Raw genomic sequence first — 26,950 nt, 5'->3', positions numbered from 1 at the left:
CGGGCGGGGCCATGACGGAACCATTCCGTCACAAGCACAGCTCACCCGCGTGCCGTGACGGAGCGGTTCCGTCACGAGCACGGGACCGCCGCCCCGCCCCCTTAGCGCTGCGGCGGAATAGCCGCCGCAGTGAAGGGGTTAACCTGAGTGGGCTCACGGCATTCAATAAACTCGGCGTCTTTGCGAGTGAGCCCCATCTCATTTTAGCTTTGAGAAGCGAGTTTACCTTTGCACTCACTACGGGGTCTTAGTGGAGATAGTACACAACAAGCACTTGTTGTGCATCCTTTCACACATCACTGTTTGTTCCTTCTTTCTTTTTGCTACACCTCCTAAAACTTATATTTAACACTTATTTCATTTCTTCACAGTCTTGAATGTTACCAATGATGTAAAACATGAGCAAACTGGTGAGAACCTACCAGCAACTCCCTTGGTGATGCTTACCGGAGGTACTGTCCAACATTTCACACATTTTATCTTGTATACACTAACATGTGGGGGTACAAGTGGGGTGGATTGACAAACATTTAAATTTGGACACCAAGGTCCGGCTGCTAGTGGCATTCTTCAGAAGCCAGCTTTTGGGCGGATATTTTATTACCCTGCCCTTAGGCCCCCTTGGAAAGATTACGTGTCCATGTACAATCAGGTCTTTTTTTTATATATATATTGGCATTCCCAGGTTTACCAAGACTGGTATACTTGGGAATGTGTCAAAATGCTACACCTTCTCACGGGTGGCGCAGCAAGGAAAAATATCTTTATTTCTCCATGTGTTTTTTCTCTTTCCAAGTGTGCTGCAGAATGAAGCATACCTTCAAAGAGGAAAAAGCCTCAATGGGTTGTTTTTAGTGCACAAATACATCCTGCCTGCAATGCAGGTACCCATGCACCATGTTGCAAGGGTGCCTGTGTTGGCGCTAGGCAGCAGATTGTGCACCAGCGCAGGCAGGGAGCAGGAATGAGCCATATATTAGTAAATATGGCGCATTCCTTCCCTTTCCCTTTCACGTAGTGCAGCAAGTTGTCTTGTGTGTTGTGTGAAATATTAATAAATGTGACTCTAAATGCTGCAGTATAGCCTTCAACTTTCTATTTACATCTGCATCCGAGTGGGTGCTTGTCATACTTGTGTTCTCGTTGCAACAGATTCTGTGCCATTCTGAACTCCTGGAGAGAGACAGGGGTACCAGTCAGATGTGGAAGAGAGTTACAGAGAGGAGGGCCTAGCAGGAGGAAGGCTTGGAAATGAGAGATGGAAAAAACACCACAGGGGTCTGGCTTTGCACCCAGAAAGGCTAAGCCAAATATAACAAAAGAACAATACAATGGCCAATACTGGACTTGATTTTATGTATTCAAACTATAACCTTCATGAATAAAACATACCGGTCCGTTTTTTACTTACGTCACTAGTTGAATTTTTATTTTTCACTAGGAGAGCATTTTAATTTTTGATCATATCATGAAATATTTATGCATGTACAAACATTTACAAAACTATACATGTCAAAACAAACAGAATTACATATATTTACAAAAAATTCTGCACATCCTACCAACAACATTCATACTTCACTCATACAGCTATACAAAGAAGAAAACATAATGTGGCCCTTTGTCAAAGAAGACCAATCCTATATCCATATAAGTGGTGTTATCTCTCTACAGTAACAGTTTTGTTTTGTCATAAATGTACTTTGGAGGCAAATCCTTGATTAAAGAAGAAACAACTCCATTGCTATTTCTGATTGACAAAGAGTCCAGTCAGGTCGACGCGTTTCAAACCCCTAATTGTGGGGTTCTCATCAGGACCAACACTTTCTTATAAATGTGGTCTGACACCACTGACCAATATAGTAGTGGTAGGTAATCACCAATTTCCGGTATTCAACTGTTTTATATGTGTGAGGCCAAAATAACCGGGCCATGAGAAGGCATTGAATTTAGCGCCCGTGTCATTTTTTCAATTTTCAGCAGGTCAAAATCGCCCTTAATCAGAAGCGCTGATCGCGTCTAACAGTGTAAAGCAAGTATGCTGCCTAGTGCAGCAAGTTGTCTTGTGTGTTGTGTGAAATATTAATAAATGTGACTCTAAATGCTGCAGCATAGCCTTCACCTTTCTAGTTACATTTGCATCCGAGTGGGTGCTTGTCATACTTGTGTTCTCGTTGAAACAGATTCTGTGCCATTCTGAACTCCTGGAGAGAGACAGGGGTACCAGTTAGATGTGGAAGAGAGTTACAGAGAGGAGGGACTAGCAGGAGGAAGGCTTGGAAATGAGAGAGGGCACACAGTGGATTAGGAGTTATCAAACGGTTATGACTGGCATCAAGAGGACGTGAAGCATGCTAGGGTGTCTGAGAAATAGATAATTATCTGATGGTTAATTGTTCTAAATGTTACTGCTTGTAATTTAGATATAGATCCAGCAGTCAAAGTGCAATAAAAAAAAGTCTGGGAACTGTAATCCTGAATGCAATGAGGAATTGGCAGGGGGCGGGGTGGGGGGGGGGGGGGTGACGATGGGGGAATCAGTGACTGTGGATTGAAAACGTGGCTAAAAAGAGTAACATTCTGTAACTATTTGGCTGGTATTTAACTTTCGGGTAACTGCATATAATATAATGCACACACCTTACATGAAAAATAAAACTAATCAGTGGAAAATCCACTGTTTTATATTATGAAGCCTCTATTGGTTAATTCCATCACTATAGATGTCTGTATGTGTAACCAGACAACCTCAGAATTGAATCTAGGCTGCTGCAATAATGATGTGTATTTTTAGTGCTGCAAGGTCCACGCCTCTGACAGAAAGCACTGTGAATATACAAGTTAATATTTTAAAATTGGATTATGCACTGTTTAATATAGGCTGCCGCAAAGTATTCAAAAATATTTTGGTTTAAGGTAAAACACATACTTTTGAAATATAGATTTTAGTAATATAAAATCAGACTCTACCTAGTGCAAACATGTTTTACGAGTCCATTCCATTAAAAGCAAGCACTCTAGAACTAAGCTGGTAAATGCCCTTACATTGCTAATCAAAAAGAATAAATATTTGTCACCACGAACACTCAAATGACTCCATCAATTAAAGCCAAAACCAGCTTCAAAACATTATTTACATTTGCTTTTTAACCAATTAACACATTTACATTTCTTTCATGTACTGGACCATTCCAAGGCTGCGCACTCTGGAACACCTCCTGCTACACAACTATTTCTACCCTGCCACACAGAGGTTTCAAGGAACGCTGACATTGCCTCCCATTCACTTGGCTACAGCGCCCTCTTGTGTTCAGAATACATTAGTGTCCCTTTCATAAACTTTTCTAGTTCGTCTACTCTAAAGAAATCTATTCTGCGTGACACCCCATCAACATACATGTTTGGGATTTCCTATTTATTTCAAGAATCACTCAGCACCTTGTCTCACCATTCCAAAAACAGGCAAATATAAAATACGAACATTGATCTCTTGATTGTTATTTAGCAAGTTTAGCAACCCTAGTCTAGGCCTACTTCTCCCTAAATTTACGTCTGACATGTACAATCGCTGTTTCATCACGGGCTCAAAGAATGATCCTAGTTCCGCTGTCCATCATTCAGGAGAAAGGTGTCACATCTTGGAGCCACGGATTATTGTTGAAGCCTGGCTGACAGAAGATGTGGCGCGCAGTCTGTTATTTAGGTCACTGCACCGGCATGGGCCAAACTTCCCTTCTCTACTGTCTCCAGCGGAAGGACATTCAGCCAGATTCATGAAACAAGAATCGGCTCGCAAAGTGGCCCTTTGCGAGCGCTTTTTTTGCATTTGGGATTCATCATCCCAAATGCAAAAATCGCTAATTTTAAAATCGCTAAATTGCGAGGAATTGAATTTAAGGAATCTCTATTTGAGATTCCTTAAATGCAATTCATGAACCAATTTTGATTTGCGAATTCGCAATTTTTGGCCGCTATTTACCGCGAAGTCTGAGTTCGTGGTAAATAGCGAAAACTTAGAAAAATGCACTTTAGTGTATTTTTCTAAGTTGTATGTTACACACACACATGTCCTTTGGACATGTGTGTGCGCAACATCAGTCTACATTTACATTTCAGGGGTGCTACAGGGGGTCCTTTGGACACCCCTGGCACCCTTGAAATCGCATCATTATTTGCGATTAGCAAATTGCTAATCGCAAATAAGGAATGACTGCCCATAGGAATGAATGGGGAGTTATTCCTTATTTGCGATTAGCAATTTGCTAATCGCAAATAAGGAAGCTGTAGAAATCGCAATTTTATTTGCGATTTCTACATGAATCCCGTTTTGCAAGTCTTTAATAGTGATTCCTTATTAATCGCTATTAAGGACTCGCAAAACGGGACATTGATGAATCTGGCTGTAAGTCTTTACTCGCATACTCCAATACCCATGTACAGTACCCCCAGAGTGAAATCACAAAATCTTTCACACAACTTACACATGGTACACTCCGAGTTCTGTCTCATCTTCTTATGTTTAGAATTCAACCACGTTCCTGTGTACCATGCAGTGTAGAGGGGATCTACAGTATGGAGTGCTTAATTTGTAAAAAAAAATATATATATATATATATATATATATAAGTGCCAGGGCCCTCATCAGGATGTCATTGCAGTTTGCACAACTCATTGCCCCTGCCAGCGATGGCAGTGATGGTCCCAACACAAGTACTAGCTCTTCCAGGTCCCCAAAGCTATAAGAATGAATGGGCGTCAGGTAATAGTCATTTCGATTGATATCGAATTCATGAACTACTGTTGTTGAGCTCATCTCTAAATTACAGCAAAATAATGGGACCCCCTCTGAGACTTACTTTTGGCCAGGGAAGAGAGAGGACAATATAAACAGAATAAAGAGAAATTCCCCTATGGCCTTATGATTACATATGCGACATAGTTCAAACTATAATGATATATATAAATAGAATCCCAAATGACACACAAATTACATGAGCAACTATTTTTTATTACTTTCTTTTATTCATTTACTTTTTTTGCGCATGAGTTACCTTCATTTTCTACTTTTTTTTGTGTTAAGCATATTCATCGTATACAAAATCAATAAATACTATACATAATCAGAAAAAAATTTTTTTAAACAATACTAAAGGAAAAACCCTGTTATCCACACATACAACAACAATCACTCACTATTCATGCATACTTGATACTGTTACCCACACAACATACAATACAATCAAACGTTTTCTGTGCATGAGGTAGTCCAGATGGCTTAGAGGACTAAGTACGCCAGGTCTACGCGTTTCGGTGGATTGACACCACCTTCCTCAGGACCAACAGATTTTCTCCCTTAAAATCTCGTGGAGACAGGGTTTCTATAATATCTTAGGAAGAAATTGAATCAGGGATGCTTTGAAGCTTCAAGGCAGTCAGTAGGCGCGGGATATATTAAATCCTGATGAAATATGTCAGCGGAGTTATTTTAAGGTCTGCTTCTTTCTACGGTATCTTTGTATTAATGCAATGAGGGTAAAATTGTTGACACCTCATCAAAAGTTAAAGACGGATCAAAAGCGAGGGTTGCGGGTGCGTTGTTCTATCGATAAATTGATGTTCTATGTTCTCACCACAAGGCTATAAAGTCTTTCTCAACGAAGCCGCCTTCCCTCTAAATGGTTTTCCTTTTTGTATGTTCGTCCTATTCTTCTGGTTTATCAGTTAAAAGTCCATTATTTCACGATTTCAAGAGTCGTCATGCTCCGCCGCAACCCGCAACACCTAGCTTTTCCTTTAGTATTGTTTAAAACATTTTTTTTCTGATTATGTATAGTATTTATTGATTTTGTATACGATGAATATGCTTAACACAAAAAAAAGTAGAAAATGAAGGTAACTCATGCGCAAAAAAAGTAAATGAATAAAAGAAAGTAATAAAAAATAGTTGCTCATGTAATTTGTGTGTCATTTGGGATTCTATTTATATATATCATTATAGTTTGAACTATGTCGCATATGTAATCATAAGGCCATAGGGGAATTTCTCTTTATTTTACTCATCTCTAAATTAGACAAACATCTCCACCTTGTGGCAGATTCTCATGAGTGCTGGTGTAGACAATTTAGTTTCTGGACTGAGCATCGGAAGCCAGCAGCTCAAATTAAGCCCTGTAATTTAGCAGGATCCGATATCCTGCTTACAATTCTTATATATACTGGGTCCAGGTCCATGGTGTGAACACTGCGACACATGCTGCATGCCCACAGGACATCTGAGTGAACGCTACAAATTTTCTTTGTGACTCAAAAGGCAATCAGCAGCTCCCTGGGTCCGACAAGGCCAGAAGCAGTTGTATGTCAAAGGATCACAGCAGAAGCCCAACACCCTGATGTCAGATTAAGCTACATGACCATCCGAGCAAACTAAGAAACAGCCTGTGCCTTCAAAAACGGTGGTTTGGAAACGTTTTTTCACACACTCAAAGTCTGTTTGTACAGTGCATCTTTAATCTACCACCAGACACTCCCTGGCCCTATATATGACTCCTGCGCGTGTTTTTCATCCCTGCTGTTTTCCTTTGTCATCGTTTTCCCGTTTCTTCTCTTCCTCCACTTTCCACTTTTTCAGTTTTTCTCTCTCTCTTGTTCTGGATCCAAGTCTGATGAGGAAAAACTAATTGCCAGTGCCCATAATGTGGGCCAGTGGACCCCAACTGCAACCACTGGCTGAAATTAAGCACCATGTGTGAAAGAAGTACAGGTGTTTGCATGCCATATCTTCTGTGTGTAATTACATGAATAGGTACCCAAATTAAATCATTTTAACAACCTAATACCTATAGACGTGCAGATTTCATACAGCTCCTTGAATCTGGTGCATAACTCATGAACTTTAATACCGGGACTGTGGCTCTAGACCTGAAGGCTATACTGGATCTTTACAACAAATGCATTAATCCCACTGAGCTAACTTTCATACAATACAAATATTTGACCTACAGGTTATGATTTGAAACAAACAGGCACGGCCAGTGCAGATAAGAGTGGTGAGGCGGGGCAGGGGGAAAGTCAACAGACAACGGAATAGGGAAAATAAGATAAAGAAATAAATAAAACCACTTAGCTTGCACTCGCTGCATCGGCGAGTTGACAATGCGGCGAGCGCAAGGTAAGTGGTTTTATTTAATTTTTTTTTTTTTTCCCTATTCCGTCATATGTCAACTTCGCCCCACCCCACCCCTGACCTGGCCCCGTTGCACCGCCTCCTACCTGCACCAGCCAAGCCTGGAAACAAGTACATTAAACACCTTTTCCATTTTACGAGATCTCTGACCTATGACCATAGAATTCATCCATGGCTTTTTCTCCAAGTGCATTAACCACCATAGTAACCTTACAAATGCATTACCCTGAAACTTACTGGAAAAACAAAAACCTATGCAACAGGTGCCTTAGCCCCAATGTTTGCAGTAACTGCAAAGTTAAAAAAAGAAAGTTTGAGAAAAGTCCCTACCTGGCTGTCTTTTTCCGCCCTCTATGGAACCCCCACCCCAAGTTTACCCATCTAGTTTAGAACCACCAGGTGAACCAGGATTACTAGAACAAGGAGGGCCAGCAGAACAAGCAGAACCAGGACAATCAGGAGGACCAGAGCAAAGGGATCAAGGACCAGGAGGACCAACAAGATTAGGCCTAGAGGGTCAACAAGACTAGGGTCAGAGGGACAAAGAGGACCAGATCCATAGGACCAGGACAACGAAGACCAGCTGAACCAGGGCTTTTTTGCTCACTGGTAAGAGGAAAAGGATCAGGCGGATCGGAACAAGACGGACCATGATCATGGGGACTAGTACCAGTAAAACTGCCATCAAGCATACTGGGATTAAGAGGACCAGAACTATGAGAGGCACAAAAAGACCAGGGCCCTATTATGTAAAGGGCGTACTGTCACTGTTTGCACCTGGCACACCTTAAAACCAGTGCACCAGGCGCAAACAAGGAAAGTGCGCCCTATTACATAGAAAGCACTGGCCCCAGGGCAGCCACGAACTACATGTGAAAAATGGAGCCGCTTTGAAGCAGCCTCTCCGTGCTTCTCTTTGTAGGCGGCACACGCCTGCACTTTTAAGGGGGATTAGAGATACCCTTGCACGCAGGTGCAATGAGTGACTGCACCTGCTTGCAATGGGGTGTCTGGCGGGTCCATAAAACTACCTTTCCCCATTACAGTGATCAGCCATCAGGGGCTGACAGCTTCTTTGCCTCTGTGGCCACGTCTATATTACGGCACAGGCGCAGAGGTTAAGGGATACATGCAAATGAGGAACGCGCTATTGAGAAAGCACTGGTGCTAAACGTGCGCCTGCACTTTCAGTATTACAGAAGGGACCACACAATCATCTGCGGCCCCTTCTGTAATACCAAATTGCCCTGGGGTACCCAAAGTGGGTGTTAACACCCCTTGCACACCAGAACAGTACCGTAATACAACCCAGGGTGTCAGAAGGATCAAGAAAGACTACGAGCAGAAATATGAAGACAAGGGGGACCAAGGGAACCAGGAGAACTAGAAACAGGAGAATCGGAAACCCAGAGGGACTAGGACCAGGGGAACCAGGAAAAGTAGGACCAGAAACAGCAGGTTTTGGGGGAACAGGAGTATCACCAAAATAACCAGAACTCAGGAGAGACAATAACAAGAAAGGCATCACCGAGAAAACCAAGGGGAATAAGACCAAGATGACAAAGAGGCACAGGACCTGGAGGATCAAAACCAGGAGAAGTAAGAGGATCAGGAAGATGATCAGTTCAGGAAGAGTAGGATTAGGGCCATAACCATGGAGACCAGAAACAGGAAAACTGGCATCAGAAGAATTAGGAGTAAGAGGACAAGAAGGTGCAAACAGAGCAAGAACAGAGTCATGCCTTGGAGGGTCAAGAAAAGAGCCAGGGTGTCGGGAGGACTAGAATATGACTAGGACTTGAATAGCCATGACCTAAAAGCTCAAGAGGCCCAAGGGGAAGAGAAGAACCAAGAAAAGGTGTACCATGAGAACTAGGACCACAGTGGCTAAGAAATCAGGACTAGGAGGACCAGGATTAGGATTCAGAGGACTAGGAAGAGCAAGAGATACATTAACAGGACCAAGCACAGGTGGGGCAGAAAAGTACCGTGGTGCTAGGGGTACCTTGAACAGGTAAGTGGAGGACCACAACCAAGAAGTACAAGGAGGACTAGGAGAACCAGGAACAGGTGGATCAAGAGAACTAAGATCAGGGATACCAGGGATACTTGGAGATCCATTACTAAAAGGGCCAGGTATATCTGGACCAGGAAAAGGATCTAGACGAGGGCAAAGACCAGTAGCACTAGGACCAGGAACTCGGGTAGGAGGAGAACCCAAGAACAGGGCCAGAAGGAATGGGATCTCGAGGCTCAGGGACTGGAGGAGTAGGAACAATAGGAATAGTTGATGGCCATAACAAGGAGAGTCAGGAGGCTGAGAATTATGACCAGAAGGAGGACCAGAAGACGCACCAGGAAGAGCACCAGGGGCCCTACTATGGAAGGGCCCCAAGGGCGCAATGGGTGTTTGTCCCCGCTTTGCGTGCCCCAGGGGGACTTTGGTATTACAAAAGGGGCTACTAACGCTTGGGCGTCCCCTTTTGAAATACCGACAGTGCTGGCGCACATAAAGCCCCAGAGACATCTTCAGAGGGCATTGTCTCATTTGTATGGGAGTGTGCCCGCACGGTATTATAGACGTGGGCGCAGCGGCAAAGAAGCTGTCAGGAAGCTCACTGACAGTGTGCAGCCTAAAAGGTGGCACACTGTCAGTATGCACCCTGATGGCAGCCCTTTGGAGGGGGTCCCATGAACTCCCCCAGACATACCCTTGCAGGTGGGTGCAGTCACTCACTGCGCTTTGAAGGGGGATTAGAGATCCCCTTGCAGGTAGGTTGCCGCCCGCACAGTGAAACACGGAGCGACTTCAAAGCAGCCTCTCCGTTTTTCTTATGATTGAGCTGCCCTCAGGGCAGCATGAGTTCGCAGCTACCCTGGGGATTGCGCATTTCATGTAATAGGGCACACTTTCCCTGTTTGTGCCCGACACACCTGTTTTAAGGTGCGCCTGGTGCAAATAGGGAAAGTACACCCTTTACATAATAGGACCGCAGAAGGAGGAGAAGGAGGACCCTGGTGCAAACTCAGAGGATGAGGAGGAGCTGTACTAAGTGGGGGTTAAGGTAGATAACTAGGGGAACCAAAACCAGAAGGATTGGTACCAATAATATAACATAACAAGGAAAAGAATCAGACCTAATAGCAACAACACCAGGGCCCAGAGAAGCAGTCAGGATTAATTTAGAGATAATGTGTAAAGTATTTTTGAAATGCAATGCAGTAATAAAGTGAAAATACAACATAAGGAAAATCCCAAACTAATTTAGAAAAATAGGGGATATTGTAATAAATAAAATGACAGCAAAACGACAAAAATCCAGTCAGTAGAATCAAAGTTATACATTTTTTAATTTTAACATTAAAAATAGCACAAAATTTGCAATATGTTAACTGCAGATATCTGGGTACGCCAGTGACAAGTTCCAGCCAACCACTATGGAGTGCAGTCCGGGTACAGGGTCCAGGTTCAGCTTGCTGGGTGTTGCACCTTCTGTCCTTGCTGCAGGGGCTGTGCTGTGCTGCGAGGTGCTGCGAAGCAAGGCTCTGCATGACATCTGGTGAAGGCTCCGATCAGGAGCTGCGGAGTGCTATGATGAGAGGCACTGCAACGCTCTGCACCAGCTCTGCATCAGATCTAGTGAAACGTTCAGTTACGCAGGGAGAAGTACGCTCTGACCACAGCCAAGGGTCCAGGACCTTAAGGACAGCACTTGAGGGTTAAGACTCACTCTCACAGGGTTAACAGAGGGGACCAGGGCAGGTCCAGTTGGGCCCAGCTGAAAAGCAGGAAATGCCTCTGAAAGCCTGTTGTATTTCTGTAGCTCAACCAGGAGGTTATCAAACTGACCCTTGGATTCACTTCTGAGGTCCTGGGTTCAAGGCAAGCAGGTCCAATCTTCTTTTTTCAGACAACAGGGCAGTACTTCTTCTGCTTCTTCACAGGTCCAAGAAAATTCGGATTTCAGGTTATGGGGGTGCCACTTTATACCCAGTGCCAGCTTGTGGGTGGGGAACAATCTTTTGCCTACTCCCAAAACTAGTTCTGGTCAGTTCTCCCTTCTTCCCTGGGCTTGGCTAGTGAAACAAAGGCATGGTGTCTGGTTTCTTTGTGTGCGTTTTAGCATGTCCCTTTGAAGTTTAATCAAGGCAGGTACAACTCCTTCTCAGCCATTCCTGTAACTCATACAGGAGGTCAGCCAACTGATCCTTGGTCCTAAGTTCAAGGCAGCAGGCCAGTCCTTCTTCAGAATCTTCTCAAGCCCAATAGCGTTATTAGTTCAGGTTCTGAGGGAGCAACATTTATGCGCAGTTGCAGCCTATGGGTGGGGAACCATCATTTGCATACACCCAAGGCTGATTCTAGTCAGTTTTCCTCTCTTCCCTAGGCTTGGCTGGTGAACCAAAAGGCAGGGGAATGCCTGTCATTCGGTCTCTTTGTATGTGCTTTGGCAGGTCCCTTTGATGTCTAATCAAGGCAGGGCATAGCTCCTACCAAGTCATCCTGTCAGAAAGACCCACTCCCCTCTACAGAGGCGCTTTGTTCACTGGCTCCAATACACATCTCCATGTGGGGAAACCATCAGCCAGCTCAAGGCACATGGCCCCTCACAGGAAGGCCTCAGAAACATTAGGCAGGAAAATGCCAAATTTCTAAAAGTAGAAAGCACTAAGATATGTCTACACTCAACTCCCTAGTTTTACAAACTTTCTAAAGTGTCATTTCCAAAAGAATAATTTTAAATGTGAGTTTGCCAATAAAGAGGATTTTAAATTACAATTAAACTAAGTGGAAGCAGTATTTTTTTTAACTTTGCCCAAACTACATTTATTATATGTAATATGATAAACCAGTCTTCGTCTATGTTAGAGCTATCCTTGCCACAGTGAAAAACAACGTTGGAGGTTTTTCCCTGCCAGGACATGTTAAACTTTAAATATACATGGCCAACTTTTTAAATACCATGCATCCTGCCCTATGGGCATTAAGGACCTACCTAGGGGTGATGTACAAATGCTAAACCTGAAGGTTTAGGCCTGGCAAAAAGGTTTAATTTACCAGACCAGAATGGTAGGTGTAAAATGCACTACTGGTTACAATGGCAGGCATGAGACATGTTTTATAGTGATACTTTAATGAGTGGCACAACGAGCGTGACAGCCCACTAGTAGCATTTTATTTACAGGCCATGGGTACATGTAGTACCAGATACTAGCGACTTACAAGTAAATGAAATGAGCCAATCATGTATTTGCCATGGTTTTCCTGTTTAAACAGAACAGCACATGTAAATTACTGCTGGCTAGTAGGGGTAACATGCACTGAGTCCTAACACCAGCACAAATGGGCTCATATACAGAATGCTTAATTCTGGGTTGACCCTGCAGAAAGGGCACATTTCCATTAAAGACCATGGATAAGTAGGAGAGGAGAGGAGATGCCGTACTAGAAAAGCAGAAGGAGGAGGACCAGGAAGATGATGATGAGGAGAAGAAAAAAACAGGAGGAAAAACAGGAGGGTGATGACCAGGAGCAGAAGGAGCAGGAGAAGGGACAGAAGCAGAAGAAGGAGCAGGAGGAAGAGGAAGCCAATATTTTAGACTGCATATATAAGGAAATGCCCTCAGTTACAGAGTCCACACCTCTTGTAAAAGATTCTTTTTTGTACTAAACTTTATTGCTTTTGAATCAAAATGTGGGTCCATCAGTTGTGTTAGCATTTTAGCTCAATTCTCTGTAAGAGTCTCATTCCAGTAAATCTTTCCTCCAAGTATCGTGTTTAGGCACTCTAGGGGACTTCCAATGAATAGCTAATTGATGTTTGGCCAACACCATACCCAATGTCGCCATTTGAATTCCCATATTTTAATGTTGATTGATAGGAAATATACTTAGCAAGCATTGATTCACATATTTTTCGGGTCCGCCACCTCTCAATTCCACTGCTTTAGAGTATCCCAATACCATATGTAGGACGTCCACCCCCACGCATTACATCAGGAACATACAGAATTTTTGCATGCGTAGATTGCAGTTAGTTTTTTAAGATTGAGGTAGGTTATCTGAAGGTAATGGAACTGAACTGTTATGTAATTTAAACTTTTAGAGCGCACAATTTCCAGGAGGTGTCCTGGCGCTAGTTACTTCTCCCTAATGCAGAGCTAGAAAAAAGAAGGTTTATTTATCAAAAAGCCAGGTCTTCAGCCCTTTCCTGAAAGCTAGAAGATTGGTGGCATTTCTCAGATGGAATGGCAAGCCGTCCCAGGCTTTTGCTGTGCATGAAGAGAAGTTTCTGCCACCCCACTGAGCTTTTTTGTGGGTGGTACTACGACCAGTTTGGCTCCCAGTGATCTGAGAGTTCTTGTCGGTCTATACCATTGAAACTGGCATCTTAAATGATCTGGTCTAAAACCTTGAAGTGCTTTGAAGACCATACAAAGTGATTTAAAATGCAACCAGTTCCTCACCGGAAGCCAGTGCAATTTTTTTTATCTCTTTGGAAATTGGAGAGAACTTGGATGTGCCCATAAGTAATCTGGCCGTGGCATTTTGTTGCAACTGTAGTTTATACAGGAGTTTTTGTTGTATGTTTAGATAGAGGCTGTTGCAGTAGTCCAGCCTCGACAAGACCAATACTGTAACCACTGTTTGCCGGCTCCCCAAAGGAGGAAGCCGCAGTACCTTCTTAACAGTTCTCAGGACATGCGCTGTTGTTGAAGCCACTGCATTTACTTGGGCCCCAAAGGAGAGCTTCTCATCTAATATTATTCCCGCATTTTTCACCTTTTTAGAGGGTGTAGGGAGTGACCCCAGGGAGGCAGGCCACCAGTTAGGAGTCCAGAAGTTTAGATAATCCCCGAACAACATCACGTCGGTTTTTCCAGAATTCAGTTTTAGGCAATTATCTGCCATTCATCTCCCAAACGATTCCATGCAGGCCTGAAAATGATGATCTATTCCCAGTTCTTGGCCGGGTAATTGAGACACCACAATTTGTGTGTCATCAGCATAGGATGTGATCTCAAACTGATTTGAATCTTGTGTTTGTGGAGACAGTTCTCACTCAGTCACACAATTGTATTCACTCAGCATCTACAAGGGTTCCATGAATGCTTGTGGGCACCTCTCCCTTGCATTCATTATGCTTCCCTCCTGTCAGATACCAGGCCTGCATAGAAATTAGTGCTATCCTTCCCATTAGGGACAGAAGCTAAGTATTCCAAAATGACATCGGCCTACAAGTCTCGAGATCACCCTTTCCATATTCAGGTCAGATTTGTTGTTATAATCTACTGACACATGAATACCTAAATATCCCAAATGTCCTGACTCCCGTCTAATGCCCGACCCCAGAAGCTGTGCAGAAGCACCAAAGGGTATAATAGTGTCTTTTTACTGTTGGCCCTCTGCCTTGAGGCATCACTAAAGCAAGTCAACTTGAGGCACAGATAGTTGCAGGACTCTCAAATATACCACTGTGTCACCTGCGTAACACAATATCAGATGAGTTTTATCCCCAACCCTTATACCCCACTCCAACATGGATGCATGAAGTCTGCAGGTCAAAGGCTCCAGGGCAATCTTGAATGCCATCGTGGACAGTGAGCATCCCTGCCAAGTTCCTCTTTCCAGAGTCCAATACGCAAACTCAAGTTCTCATTCTCACTGTTGCCTGTTCATATAGTAGGTGGACCCACAACCTAAAGTTCGGCCCAAACGCCATACACTTCATTACTTTATAAGCGTTGCTTAGTAACACTTCTCGGACCATAGACCCTATGAAGTCCACCACTTTTTCAGCCTTCATAAAGCAATACTTAGCCCCATCGGCTATCTTAAAGTGCAGCCTGTTGTTATCAATTTAGTAATTCAGAACATCTTCACAACTTCATTTTTACAATTTTTGCTAATTTCTTTGCGAGCAGGGTTAGTCAAAAACAATTCATAGATGGTCTATCATTGCCACCGTATGATGCTATCGTTCATGACTCCGCCCCCTTTCTGCTATACCCAATTTATGAGACTCATATAGTAAACTCATTCCATTTCCAGGGCTGGTACGATGCACTTGCAAATCTACTCATACACTTAAACTGCACACGTAAGCAATGTGCCTTCAGGGGTGGCCACACCACAGAGATATTGTCACATTCATAGATCACCACACTATGCTGAATCACATGTCTCCAAAACACACACACACAGAAGTGTGCATTCACTAATCACCACATGTGAGAAGTTGGCCTGATGTGCAGTGCTCACTATTCTAGTGATCACTATATATCAGTCCAAACAACCCTTATTGATGATTGGTTGTAAGTCAACCTTATAGACCAGCTATCCTAGTAGCATGGATACGAGCAGTCTTAGGCTAAGACTCTAGAGGGCGTGTTAAGCCAGCTGTTTTACCATCACATTACCCCTTGAACACCCAGTGAAAGGACACCACACAAGTTGTTATGAAAATAAACAGTGTATTTATTTATAACAAGACTACCCTGGCTCTTTATGAGACAGGGAGCTAAGCACACAACAAAACTCTTATATAAATACTTTAAGTCGCACAATTTACACAAATGCCCGAGGGGCACGAAAAACCATATACTCTAAAAGTGGAATGCGAATTACTAGCAGGTAAGTAACAATTCTCAGAGGCTTTAGAAACGCTAGGCCTACAATACTGAACACTCAGGTTAGGAGCAGGAGGCCTAGGGACACCACGTGCAGAGTGGGAACTCTCACGCGTAAGGCGGGAAAAAGCCTATGGAAGCTAGAACTCACAAAGTTACTGTTCTCGGGCGAACCCGACTAGGTAGGTCGAAAACGACAGTGGATCTGGACCCTTGGATAGTGAGGCTATGCTGGGGCACCGAAATGCCGAAGTTACCTAGCCCAGGGGCTGCGGCTGCATAGGTCTGAAAAGACGTCGGGATTCCTCGTTGACGAACCAGGAGCCTGAAGAAGAAGTTGCTGGCAGGCGGCCAGTGAAGAAAAGTTCGAAGAGATCCAAGCCTGGATCAGGGAAGAAGAAACCTGAAAGCAGAGGGGACCAAGTTCTTGAATCACTAGCCAGTGATTAAGTGGGCACCAGGATGGCATCGGGCGAAGTCACCGCAGTCAGGTGAGTGGGCGCTGCTGGGCTCTGTAGTCTCATGGACCAGGAGGCGTTGTCAGCGACCAGGATGGAGGTACGAGCTGTCCCACGATGGATGATGCTCTCGACGTCGCTGGACCCAGGATTGGGGCAACAAGTCTTGGCAAATTCAAGCCCACGCGGTGGACCTAAAATGGCGTCTGGAGTGGACCAGGAGGGTCCGGGGTGCTCCTCTTTTGGAAGGGAGCAAGGGCCAGTCTGGAGCAACCAGACCAGCAGCAGTGATGTCGTCGGGCGTCGTCAGGAAGGCCACAAGCCAGCGGGCTAGTAGCCAAACAACGTGGTGAGCAGCAAAAAGCAGAAGGGCCCCACGCAGATCGTGGAGATGCTGGGAGGCTGGACTTCGGTGCTGGAGCTGCTCAGGGTCGGGGCTTCTCGGTCCCCAAAGCACTCACCAGAGGATCCCTCGGCGGTCGTGCTGGAAAGAAGTCGTGCAGTCTTGAAGATGGCCGGTCCCTCGAGGTCTCGTCGCACCCACGGTTCTCAGCTTGGCTGTAGAGGTGGGTAGAGGTCAGAGGTGCCAGGGAAGCCGGTTCTCGTCGAGCTGGGCAGTCGGATTCCGGAGGAAGGACTTGCAGCAGACCGCAGTGTTCTTAAGATGGTGCCTGCGGATGCAGGGTGACTACTCCTTAGCCACAAGGGAGAATCTTGAAGAAGAAATCTTGATGTCCTTTCGTAGAAAGTCGTGTCTTGATTCCAAAGATGATCTGATTTGGAAGGGGGCCAGTTCCTACCTTTATCCTGCAAAAAGGGGCTGGCACGCGACTAAGTCCTGCCCTATGGGTGGGACTAGGAGGGGGGTGGTTACACCCCTCTCCTTTGGCGGGCTTTCCCCAGGCCAGGGGCTGGAGTGCCCCTGGAACTGGTTTCAGCCGGCCTATGCACAGTGAGCACCGGGGTGCCACTTGCAGTCACCTTCCTCTAAAGCCCTGCCTACCTAGGATACACAAAACCCTGTCTGGGACGGTGCTGGCACCGCCCCTGGCAGGAAACCCTTTGTCCTTGCCTCCTGTGCTGGGAGGACTCCCAGCAGCAGGAGGGCAGACTTGTGTCTCGGTGGCAGCATCCATCTTGTGGAGCTGAGGCTATGTCTGACTTTAACCGGGGTTACAGGTTACATACATGTCGTGTCCCTCTAGAAGGGTGGAATGCTAACCCCGTCGCCAGAATTGGCGAGGGGTTAGTATTCCAATTCGTATGACACCTTACTCGACATGTTTTGATAAAGCGATACCAGAGTTGGCATATAACCGCGAGGATTATAATGCACTTAAGAGTATATGGTATGCGATATCATGGAAACGGCTAAGGGATGGATCCCGAAAGCCGCAGACAGGCTCAGCTCATGCCAGAGCACTATCTCACACGATTCCAAGCACTCTGCCTTCAGGATTGTCAAGGCCTGCCATAGGAGTGACTGATAGGAGATCTGTGTGTCCATTTTTAGGGTTAGATATAGGTATACTATATCTAAAGCAAGGGGTGATTACACCACCTTGCCCCAGCTGTCAAGCAGCCTGTTGTGTCAGATTTGGATGGCCAGCCAGGGGTGGCATAATACATGCTGCAGCCCCTGGTAGGCCCTGGGTACACCTATGCCCTGGGTACCTAAGGTACTCTGTACAGGGACTGATAAGGTGACTCAGTATCCCATTAGATACGTACCTAAGGTACATGGAATCCATTTTACAGAGAGAGCAGTGGGCCTGGGGTCCTGAATAGCATGGCCCCAGGTCAACTAAGTCAGAAAACCAGCAAAACACCAGGCAAAAAGTTGGGGGCAACCATAGTCAGGGATCTACCTTCCTACACCACACTATAGAGATACAAGGCCTCGTGTATTCTTTGGCATGCCGCCTGCCATATGGCTGCAGCGCACAGACTTGATCGGCAGCGAATGGGATCCACTAATTTTAGGCATTTGTTCTTTTACCTCCAACCTGTAATTGCAGGGCCGGACTGGGCGTAGCGGGCACCGGGCAATCCCCCGGTGCGCCGCACGGGTGGGGGCCGGTTTGGGGCCACTGGGGGCCGTTTTTGTTACCGGGCCATTTTTGCAGCATAAATCGGCCCTGTAACAAAATCGGCCGAAAACCAGCCCTGGCAAAGAGCTCGGCAGCACCCACAACCCCCCGGGGGGGATGAGGAGGGGGGGCCGGCCGACTACTTTGCCAGGGCCGGTTTTGGTTCCCAGTCCGGGCCTGTGTAATTGAGGCACATGCAGTACCGTCTTAATGCATGGGTACACTGGACAGTACCCCGGGGCCCGACGAGCATAGGGGCACCATACAGTCCAGAATTAAACACTAGTTTTCTGTTAAACATTTTTATTCCTGTGAGTGGTTTTGTAGGCAGGGCCCAGTGCACTGCTTTGCCCAGGGGCCAATAATGCTGTTAAGATGACCCGGGGGACATGCATTTTCAAAGATCACCAAAGTGTGCACCTCTCTGCTCATCACAATGCACAAATACGATGCACAATGAATGGTGTTCTGACAGCACGTGTTCACAGACCCCCCACAGTGCTGACAAATACAACTGCACTCTTTTTACTCACAAATGAGAGCACTGTCTTCAAACTGCACGTGCTCACGGATAACCAAACTCAACTTACAGACTTACACTCCCACATATCTCTATTCTGCTCACACTCACAGATCACAGCACTGCACACAGATATGCAAACGTATACATCTCCATAAAGGAGACACACCACACATGACCCATCGCTTCGCACTAATAGTACTCACCGTAGTTTTTCCAGGTTTGAAGCAAAGCTGGGTCCTGAGAGAAAAAGAGAGAGGAGTGTTACATTCATAGCCTCAGCACAAGAGCCATGCAGAGTATGAGAGAGCTCAAAGAACAGCCACTACCAACCACCTTTCCCCCTCTTTTAGATGCCTATTTTTTTTATTTTGCAGTTTTATATAGTGAGAACTCGACCAAAAGGTATCTGAGCGCTTCACATGAGCACCAGTTGCATTACAGATGGATACATTCATTTTTTTTTTAGGCACTTGGGGCCAGATGTAGGTAGCCAAATACCGGTCGGTAACGGCCGATTTCGGCCATTACCGACCGGTATTTGGCTTTTGACATGTAGGGGGCAGGAAACAGGCCATTTCGGTAATTTTACCGATTCTGTAAATATACCGGTCGGTAAATTTACCGACCGGTATTTTTACAGAATCGGTCAAATTGAGATGTAGGTGGGACTCTTCTGAGTCCCACAAGCCCTACAAATTCGGTATTTTACCATCAAATTCAATTTGATGGTAAAATAGCGATTCAGGTGTGCATGCACATGTGTGCATGCACACCTGTGCCATATGACAGGCAGACCTGCCCTTAGGGCAGGTATGCCTGCCACATGGCCCCCGAACCTTTTTTGGGGGTGCTAGAGGGTGTCAAAGTGACACCCCCTGCACCCTTGTCAAATTCGGTATTTACCGATTCGGTAAATACCGACCGGTAATGCCCCATTCATTCCTATGGGCTTCAAAGCCCATAGGAATGAATGGGGCAATACCGGTCGGTATTTACCGAATCGGTAAATACAGATTTTTACCGATTCGGTAAAAGGAACATCTGGATGTTCCTACATCTCCCCCCTTCTTATTTACCGATTCTTATTTACCGAATCGGTAAAATTCGGTAAATAAGAATCGGTAAATTAGTCCTACCTACATCTGGCCCCAAGAGATTAAGTGATTTGCCCAGAATCACAGCATGCTTGAGACTCCTGCCAGCCTCTAACCTGGTTCGCCAGCTTCAAAGTTGGCTACTCTAGCTGTTAAGCCACATCATATTCCCTACTCTTATTCTCGTGGCACCTCTGATTTACCTCATACTTGCTGCTTCCGTCCCCTCCCTTTCCTTATCTCTTCTCCACTTATATACTCGGATTCTCAGATTCTTCACTATATCTCTCTCCAGAAAATAAGCTCTGGGGTCAGAAGGTGGTGGTTGGTGATTGAAAGTGTGTGCGTGTGTCCACATGCAAAGGCACGCATGACCGGCTGCTCCTCTGCCTGACCCATCTTAAAGCCCATAGCAGGAATGCCTGCCATATTTTACTACAGAGTTCCTGACCCCAATTTGCCCATGACTGATGAAAACTAAATGATTGGGTTAAATCCATGATTTCTCCACCACATCCAGAGAGGGCCCATTGCTCACTCCCCTTTCCTCCTACAGAGCACAGAGTTACATGTCAGGTAAAAAAGAAATTGTAGAAACAGAGCTGCTATTGGTCGCTCCACTGTTAAGTGTGCAAAAATGCATGCTTTGTTTGTAAATAAACCACAACCTTTTCATATCACGGAAATATTGGGGTCGACAATGTTTGTACCAATCAGGGAAAGTTTTTGATTTGACAATCCAGCTGTCTACAAGATGTATTGTTACCATGTCTTTGCACAGGACAGAAAGTAGGCTTTTTCTCCACCCAGAGGAGTACAATTGTCCCAGCTCATGCTATTGGTTATTTACTGTGTCATTCTTCTTTCTAGGAATTTATTTACTGAAATGCATTAGGGACTATATTACATCTGAAAAGTGTACTTAATGACCACACTGGTTGTCACACTCAGTTCTTTAACTCCTATAAGCATGCTATGCAGAAAGCAATCCTTTTTTGCTACATTGTTCGTACCACTAGCAAAGCCAACAGGAGAGGATTTAATGTCATAAGCATCATTTGTGCAAGCAACACAAGTAAATATAATTTGTGAAGGCTTGTGTTTACATGTGTGCCACATTAAAGCCAGACCTATTGGCTATGTCATTGTTTGGAATGACAAGCAAACAACCATTCGGGGGAACACGTATTCCACTGTAACAGGACAGAGAGGACCCAGATGGTTAAGATTCTAATGAGCATATCCTATGTAACAAGGCACTTTAAAGAAGCTTCATAGGGTTTCCTTGTTTTATCTTTTAGTTATTCTATGTCTGGGGCAAAATAAGTAATAACTGGTCCTCTAGCCACCAAAACCTCAACTAAGGTAGGAGCAAGAGGGGAAGGAGTGAATATAACCAAGCTTGATGCCTCTAATCGTCCTATGCAAACACAACAATGATGGACAGAATGTGGATCAATGTCACACATTCACCCCAGTCCAAAGATCTGGGCCCAAATCCATTGTTTTTCCACTCCACACCACCCTGGGTTAGACAATGGCGATATGCAAATCAGCGCTGACCCTGTGCCCCATGGGAACAGTCCAGTCCGAACTACAAAAGCCATGTCTTTCCCAGAACGGAAACAAGCATCCGAGGACCGGCCCGGTTTCGAGGTAACACCTCTCTTCAGCCCGGCTAGCTTGATTCCAGTGGTGTGGAGTGCCTGGGACTCACGTCTGAGCATCCCCAGTACACTTAGAGCGGTAACTGCAAACACAACAATGATGGACAGAATGTGGATCAATGTCACACATTCACCCCAGTCCAAAGATCTGGGCCCAAATCCATCGTTTTTCCACTCCACACCACCCTGGGTTAGACAATGGCGATATGCAAATCAGCGCTGACCCTGTGCCCCATGGGAACAGTCCAGTCCGAACTACAAAAGCCATGTCTTTCCCAGAACGGAAACAAGCATCCGAGGACCGGCCCGGTTTCGAGGTAACACCTCTCTTCAGCCCGGCTAGCTTGATTCCAGTGGTGTGGAGTGCCTGGGACTCACGTCTGAGCATCCCCAGTACACTTAGAGCGGTAACTGCAAACACAACAATGATGGACAGAATGTGGATCAATGTCACACATTCACCCCAGTCCAAAGATCTGGGCCCAAATCCATCGTTTTTCCACTCCACACCACCCTGGGTTAGACAATGGCGATATGCAAATCAGCGCTGACCCTGTGCCCCATGGGAACAGTCCAGTCCGAACTACAAAAGCCATGTCTTTCCCAGAACGGAAACAAGCATCCGAGGACCGGCCCGGTTTCGAGGTAACACCTCTCTTCAGCCCGGCTAGCTTGATTCCAGTGGTGTGGAGTGCCTGGGACTCACGTCTGAGCATCCCCAGTACACTTAGAGCGGTAACTGCAAACACAACAATGATGGACAGAATGTGGATCAATGTCACACATTCACCCCAGTCCAAAGATCTGGGCCCAAATCCATCGTTTTTCCACTCCACACCACCCTGGGTTAGACAATGGCGATATGCAAATCAGCGCTGACCCTGTGCCCCATGGGAACAGTCCAGTCCGAACTACAAAAGCCATGTCTTTCCCAGAACGGAAACAAGCATCCGAGGACCGGCCCGGTTTCGAGGTAACACCTCTCTTCAGCCCGGCTAGCTTGATTCCAGTGGTGTGGAGTGCCTGGGACTCACGTCTGAGCATCCCCAGTACACTTAGAGCGGTAACTGCAAACACAACAATGATGGACAGAATGTGGATCAATGTCACACATTCACCCCAGTCCAAAGATCTGGGCCCAAATCCATCGTTTTTCCACTCCACACCACCCTGGGTTAGACAATGGCGATATGCAAATCAGCGCTGACCCTGTGCCCCATGGGAACAGTCCAGTCCGAACTACAAAAGCCATGTCTTTCCCAGAACGGAAACAAGCATCCGAGGACCGGCCCGGTTTCGAGGTAACACCTCTCTTCAGCCCGGCTAGCTTGATTCCAGTGGTGTGGAGTGCCTGGGACTCACGTCTGAGCATCCCCAGTACACTTAGAGCGGTAACTGCAAACACAACAATGATGAACAGAATGTAGATCAATGTCACACATTCACCCCAGTCCAAAGATCTGGGCCCAAATCCATCGTTTTTCCACTCCACACCACCCTGGGTTAGACAATGGCGATATGCAAATCAGCGCTGACCCTGTGCCCCATGGGAACAGTCCAGTCCGAACTACAAAAGCCATGTCTTTCCCAGAACGGAAACAAGCATCCGAGGACCGGCCCGGTTTCGAGGTAACACCTCTCTTCAGCCCGGCTAGCTTGATTCCAGTGGTGTGGAGTGCCTGGGACTCACGTCTGAGCATCCCCAGTACACTTAGAGCGGTAACTGCAAACACAACAATGATGGACAGAATGTGGATCAATGTCACACATTCACCCCAGTCCAAAGATCTGGGCCCAAATCCATCGTTTTTCCACTCCACACCACCCTGGGTTAGACAATGGCGATATGCAAATCAGCGCTGACCCTGTGCCCCATGGGAACAGTCCAGTCCGAACTACAAAAGCCATGTCTTTCCCAGAACGGAAACAAGCATCCGAGGACCGGCCCGGTTTCGAGGTAACACCTCTCTTCAGCCCGGCTAGCTTGATTCCAGTGGTGTGGAGTGCCTGGGACTCACGTCTGAGCATCCCCAGTACACTTAGAGCGGTAACTGCAAACACAACAATGATGGACAGAATGTGGATCAATGTCACACATTCACCCCAGTCCAAAGATCTAGCCGGGCTGATGAGAGGTGTTACCTCGAAACCGGGCCGGTCCTCGGATGCTTGATTCCGTTCTGGGAAGGACATGGCTTTTGTAGTTCGGACTGGACTGTTCCCATGGGGCACAGGGTCAGCGCTGATTTGCATATCGCCATTGTCTAACCCAGGGTGGTGTGGAGTGGAAAAACGATGGATTTGGGCCCAGATCTTTGGACTGGGGTGAATGTGTGACATTGATCCACATTCTGTCCATCATTTTTGTGTTTGCAATTACCGCTCTAAGTGTACTGGGGATGCTCAGACGTGAGTCCCAGGCACTCCACACCACTGGAGTCAAGCTAGCCGGGCTGATGAGAGGTGTTACCTCGAAACCGGGCCGGTCCTCGGATGCTTGATTCCGTTCTGGGAAGGACATGGCTTTTGTAGTTCGGACTGGACTGTTCCCATGGGGCACAGGGTCAGCGCTGATTTGCATATCGCCATTGTCTAACCCAGGGTGGTGTGGAGTGGAAAAACGATGGATTTGGGCCCAGATCTTTGGACTGGGGTGAATGTGTGACATTGATCCACATTCTGTCCATCATTTTTGTGTTTGCAATTACCACTCTAAGTGTACTGGGGATGCTCAGCCGTGAGTCCCAGGCACTCCACACCACTGGAGTCAAGCTAGCCGGGCTGATGAGAGGTGTTACCTCGAAACCGGGCCGGTCCTCGGATGCTTGATTCCGTTCTGGGAAGAACATGGCTTTTGTAGTTCGGACTGGACTGTTCCCATGGGGCACAGGGTCAGCGCTGATTTGCATATTGCCATTGTCTAACCCAGGGTGGTGTGGAGTGGAAAAACGATGGATTTGGGCCCAGATCTTTGGACTGGGGTGAATGTGTGACATTGATCCACATTCTGTCCATCATTTTTGTGTTTGCAATTACCGCTCTAAGTGTACTGGGGATGCTCAGACGTGAGTCCCAGGCACTCCACACCACTGGAGTCAAGCTAGCCGGGCTGATGAGAGGTGTTACCTCGAAACCGGGCCGGTCCTCGGATGCTTGATTCCGTTCTGGGAAGGACATGGCTTTTGTAGTTCGGACTGGACTGTTCCCATGGGGCACAGGGTCCGCGCTGATTTGCATATCGCCATTGTCTAACCCAGGGTGGTGTGGAGTGGAAAAACGATGGATTTGGGCCCAGATCTTTGGACTGGGGTGAATGTGTGACATTGATCCACATTCTGTCCATCATTTTTGTGTTTGCAATTACCGCTCTAATCGTCCTATCACCCTGTGTGCCTTGAGAATCTTCTATGGAACTACACATCCCATGTCCTGTGTCTCACACTGGTAGGGGCAGTAGATCTAAAGTGAACCTGGCTCTGATATCATGATGGCAGGTTAATTGGAAGTTGAGACTCTTCAAAAGAACCCCTAGTCTCCTCTGGATTTGGTTGGAGGACAGATAAAGGCGCAACTTACTTTCGAAGCACTTGCCTCGTTGGTACCACTTGATGAGGACATAGGAGAGGATGGTGATCAGCATCACCGACAGCGTGATCCCTAGGATGAGTCCGAGAGGGCTGACCATGGTGCCGTCTGAAAAGAACCGAGAACGGTAGAGTTATTCACTATCTATATTAATGTATTCATTTCAATATATCAGACTACTTTTACCCCAACCTCTGCACAAACCTAAAAATACATCAAGGAAGTACAGAAATGAAATAAAGGGTCTTGCACAAGGGAGTAGCCAGAAAATTAAAAGACCACCACTGTTATCCATACCTTGAATACCATTGGTGAGTGAAGCAAGTAAGCCCTACCCAGCTTAGATGAGGTCCTTATACCCACCTTCCATCCAGCTTTCTCACCATCCTTTAAGCCTTTCATGTATCAATCCATCTATTCATGCTTTCATACATCTTTTCACCATGTATTTCATCCTTACTTTACCATTCTATCTATCCACTCTTTCATCATTATACTCTTCTATCCATCCTTCTATCCTTCCACTCCCACTGCCAACTATTCACCCATCATTTTCCCATCGATGAGTCCATTTTCATCCATATATCATTTCACCCTTCTTTGATCAATTCCCCATACATCCAGACATTCTTCCACTCATCAACTCATTCATCCAGCTTTTCATCTTTCTTTCAACCACCCATGCAAATGTTGGGTTACAGTTCTTTTAATGCTTTCGGCCCTCCTTCCTTGACATATTTTCTGCATTCTTTTCATATGTCCTTCATTTCACTCTTCCTTCCAGACCACTCTCTCACACACTCTTTTGGTGAGCCTTCACAGCAAGATGAATACTAGGTACTAGAGTATGCATGAATTTGGCGAAGTAATTTCAAAGCTGAAAGAACAAAAGGGTTCAATCTTTCATATATTGTCATGGATGAAGGTGATAGATTGCATTAGAAGAGACTTGATCTAAGCAGGTGCAAGAAAGTGATTTTTATTTGGGGTTGATGACAGTTAAATTCTGACTTAGTCCCTGAGATGGAAATCAATCACCTCAGAAAAAAGCATCAGCGGGGCACGGTTAAGCGTGGCCGAGACGGGCTCCATGAAGGCAGATAACCATCAGACGAGGTCCCAGTGAATCAGCTGACTTTTGGAGGGAAAGCTCTGAGTGGGATGATTTCAATGTTCATACTCAAGGAAGGCCCGTCACTGGATGGATGCTTTTGATACCTTCACCCAGTAAACAATTCTACATTCTAACTTAGTCACGTTTTTGGAGCTCGGATTTCTCTAGCAGGGTATGGCTGAAGAATGTAGCCGAACAGGCCTCCACGAGGCCAGATACCTTCTCAGCAACATCCCAGTGAAAATTATTTGCTGATGCAGAAAAGCATCCCGTGGGAACAACCTGAATCTTTAGCTCAGCGGTAATTTACCTTCATCGGATAGACTCTGCAGGTTTCTCCCAGTTCTCAAGAGGTCTTCTGAGCCAAAAGTTCATAAGTCCCAGGTTTTCCAAGATGTTAGAAGGAGTATATTTTAGCAGAGCCAAGGGTCCCAGACCTCAGGAGAAGCACTGGGGGTCAAGCCTTCCTCCAGCAGAAGCCACCAGTATGATCCAGGGCAGATCCAGTTGGAACTGGTTAGTTGGGGTCTTCAGAAGAAGAGCTTCAAACAGTTTGTAGTGTCCTTCCAGCTTAATAGGAGGTCAGCCAACTCAATATAGGAGTC

At 45.8% G+C, this 26,950-nt stretch overlaps 1 protein-coding gene across 4 annotated transcripts in view; it reads right to left on the bottom strand.

The window, feature by feature from the left end:
* Positions 1-26,950, bottom strand: part of SMIM35 (small integral membrane protein 35) — a 259,001-nt gene that overhangs the window by 72,717 nt on the left and 159,334 nt on the right. For all 4 annotated transcript variants that reach the window (XM_078683946.1, XM_078683943.1, XM_078683945.1 and 1 more), the window contains exons 2-3: positions 25,223-25,339; positions 19,089-19,122 (exon numbers count right to left, since the gene is read on the bottom strand). In XM_078683946.1, the coding sequence (XP_078540072.1) occupies positions 19,089-19,122; positions 25,223-25,331 (143 nt within the window). In that variant the 5' untranslated portion in view covers positions 25,332-25,339. The remainder of the gene's footprint in view (positions 1-19,088; positions 19,123-25,222; positions 25,340-26,950) is intronic.

This window comes from Lissotriton helveticus, chromosome 3_1, assembly GCF_964261635.1.
Source record: "Lissotriton helveticus chromosome 3_1, aLisHel1.1, whole genome shotgun sequence".
NCBI classification, from domain to species: domain Eukaryota; kingdom Metazoa; phylum Chordata; class Amphibia; order Caudata; family Salamandridae; genus Lissotriton; species Lissotriton helveticus.
Note: the sequence above shows the minus strand (reverse complement) of the source record. Positions and strands in the feature narration are given on the sequence as shown.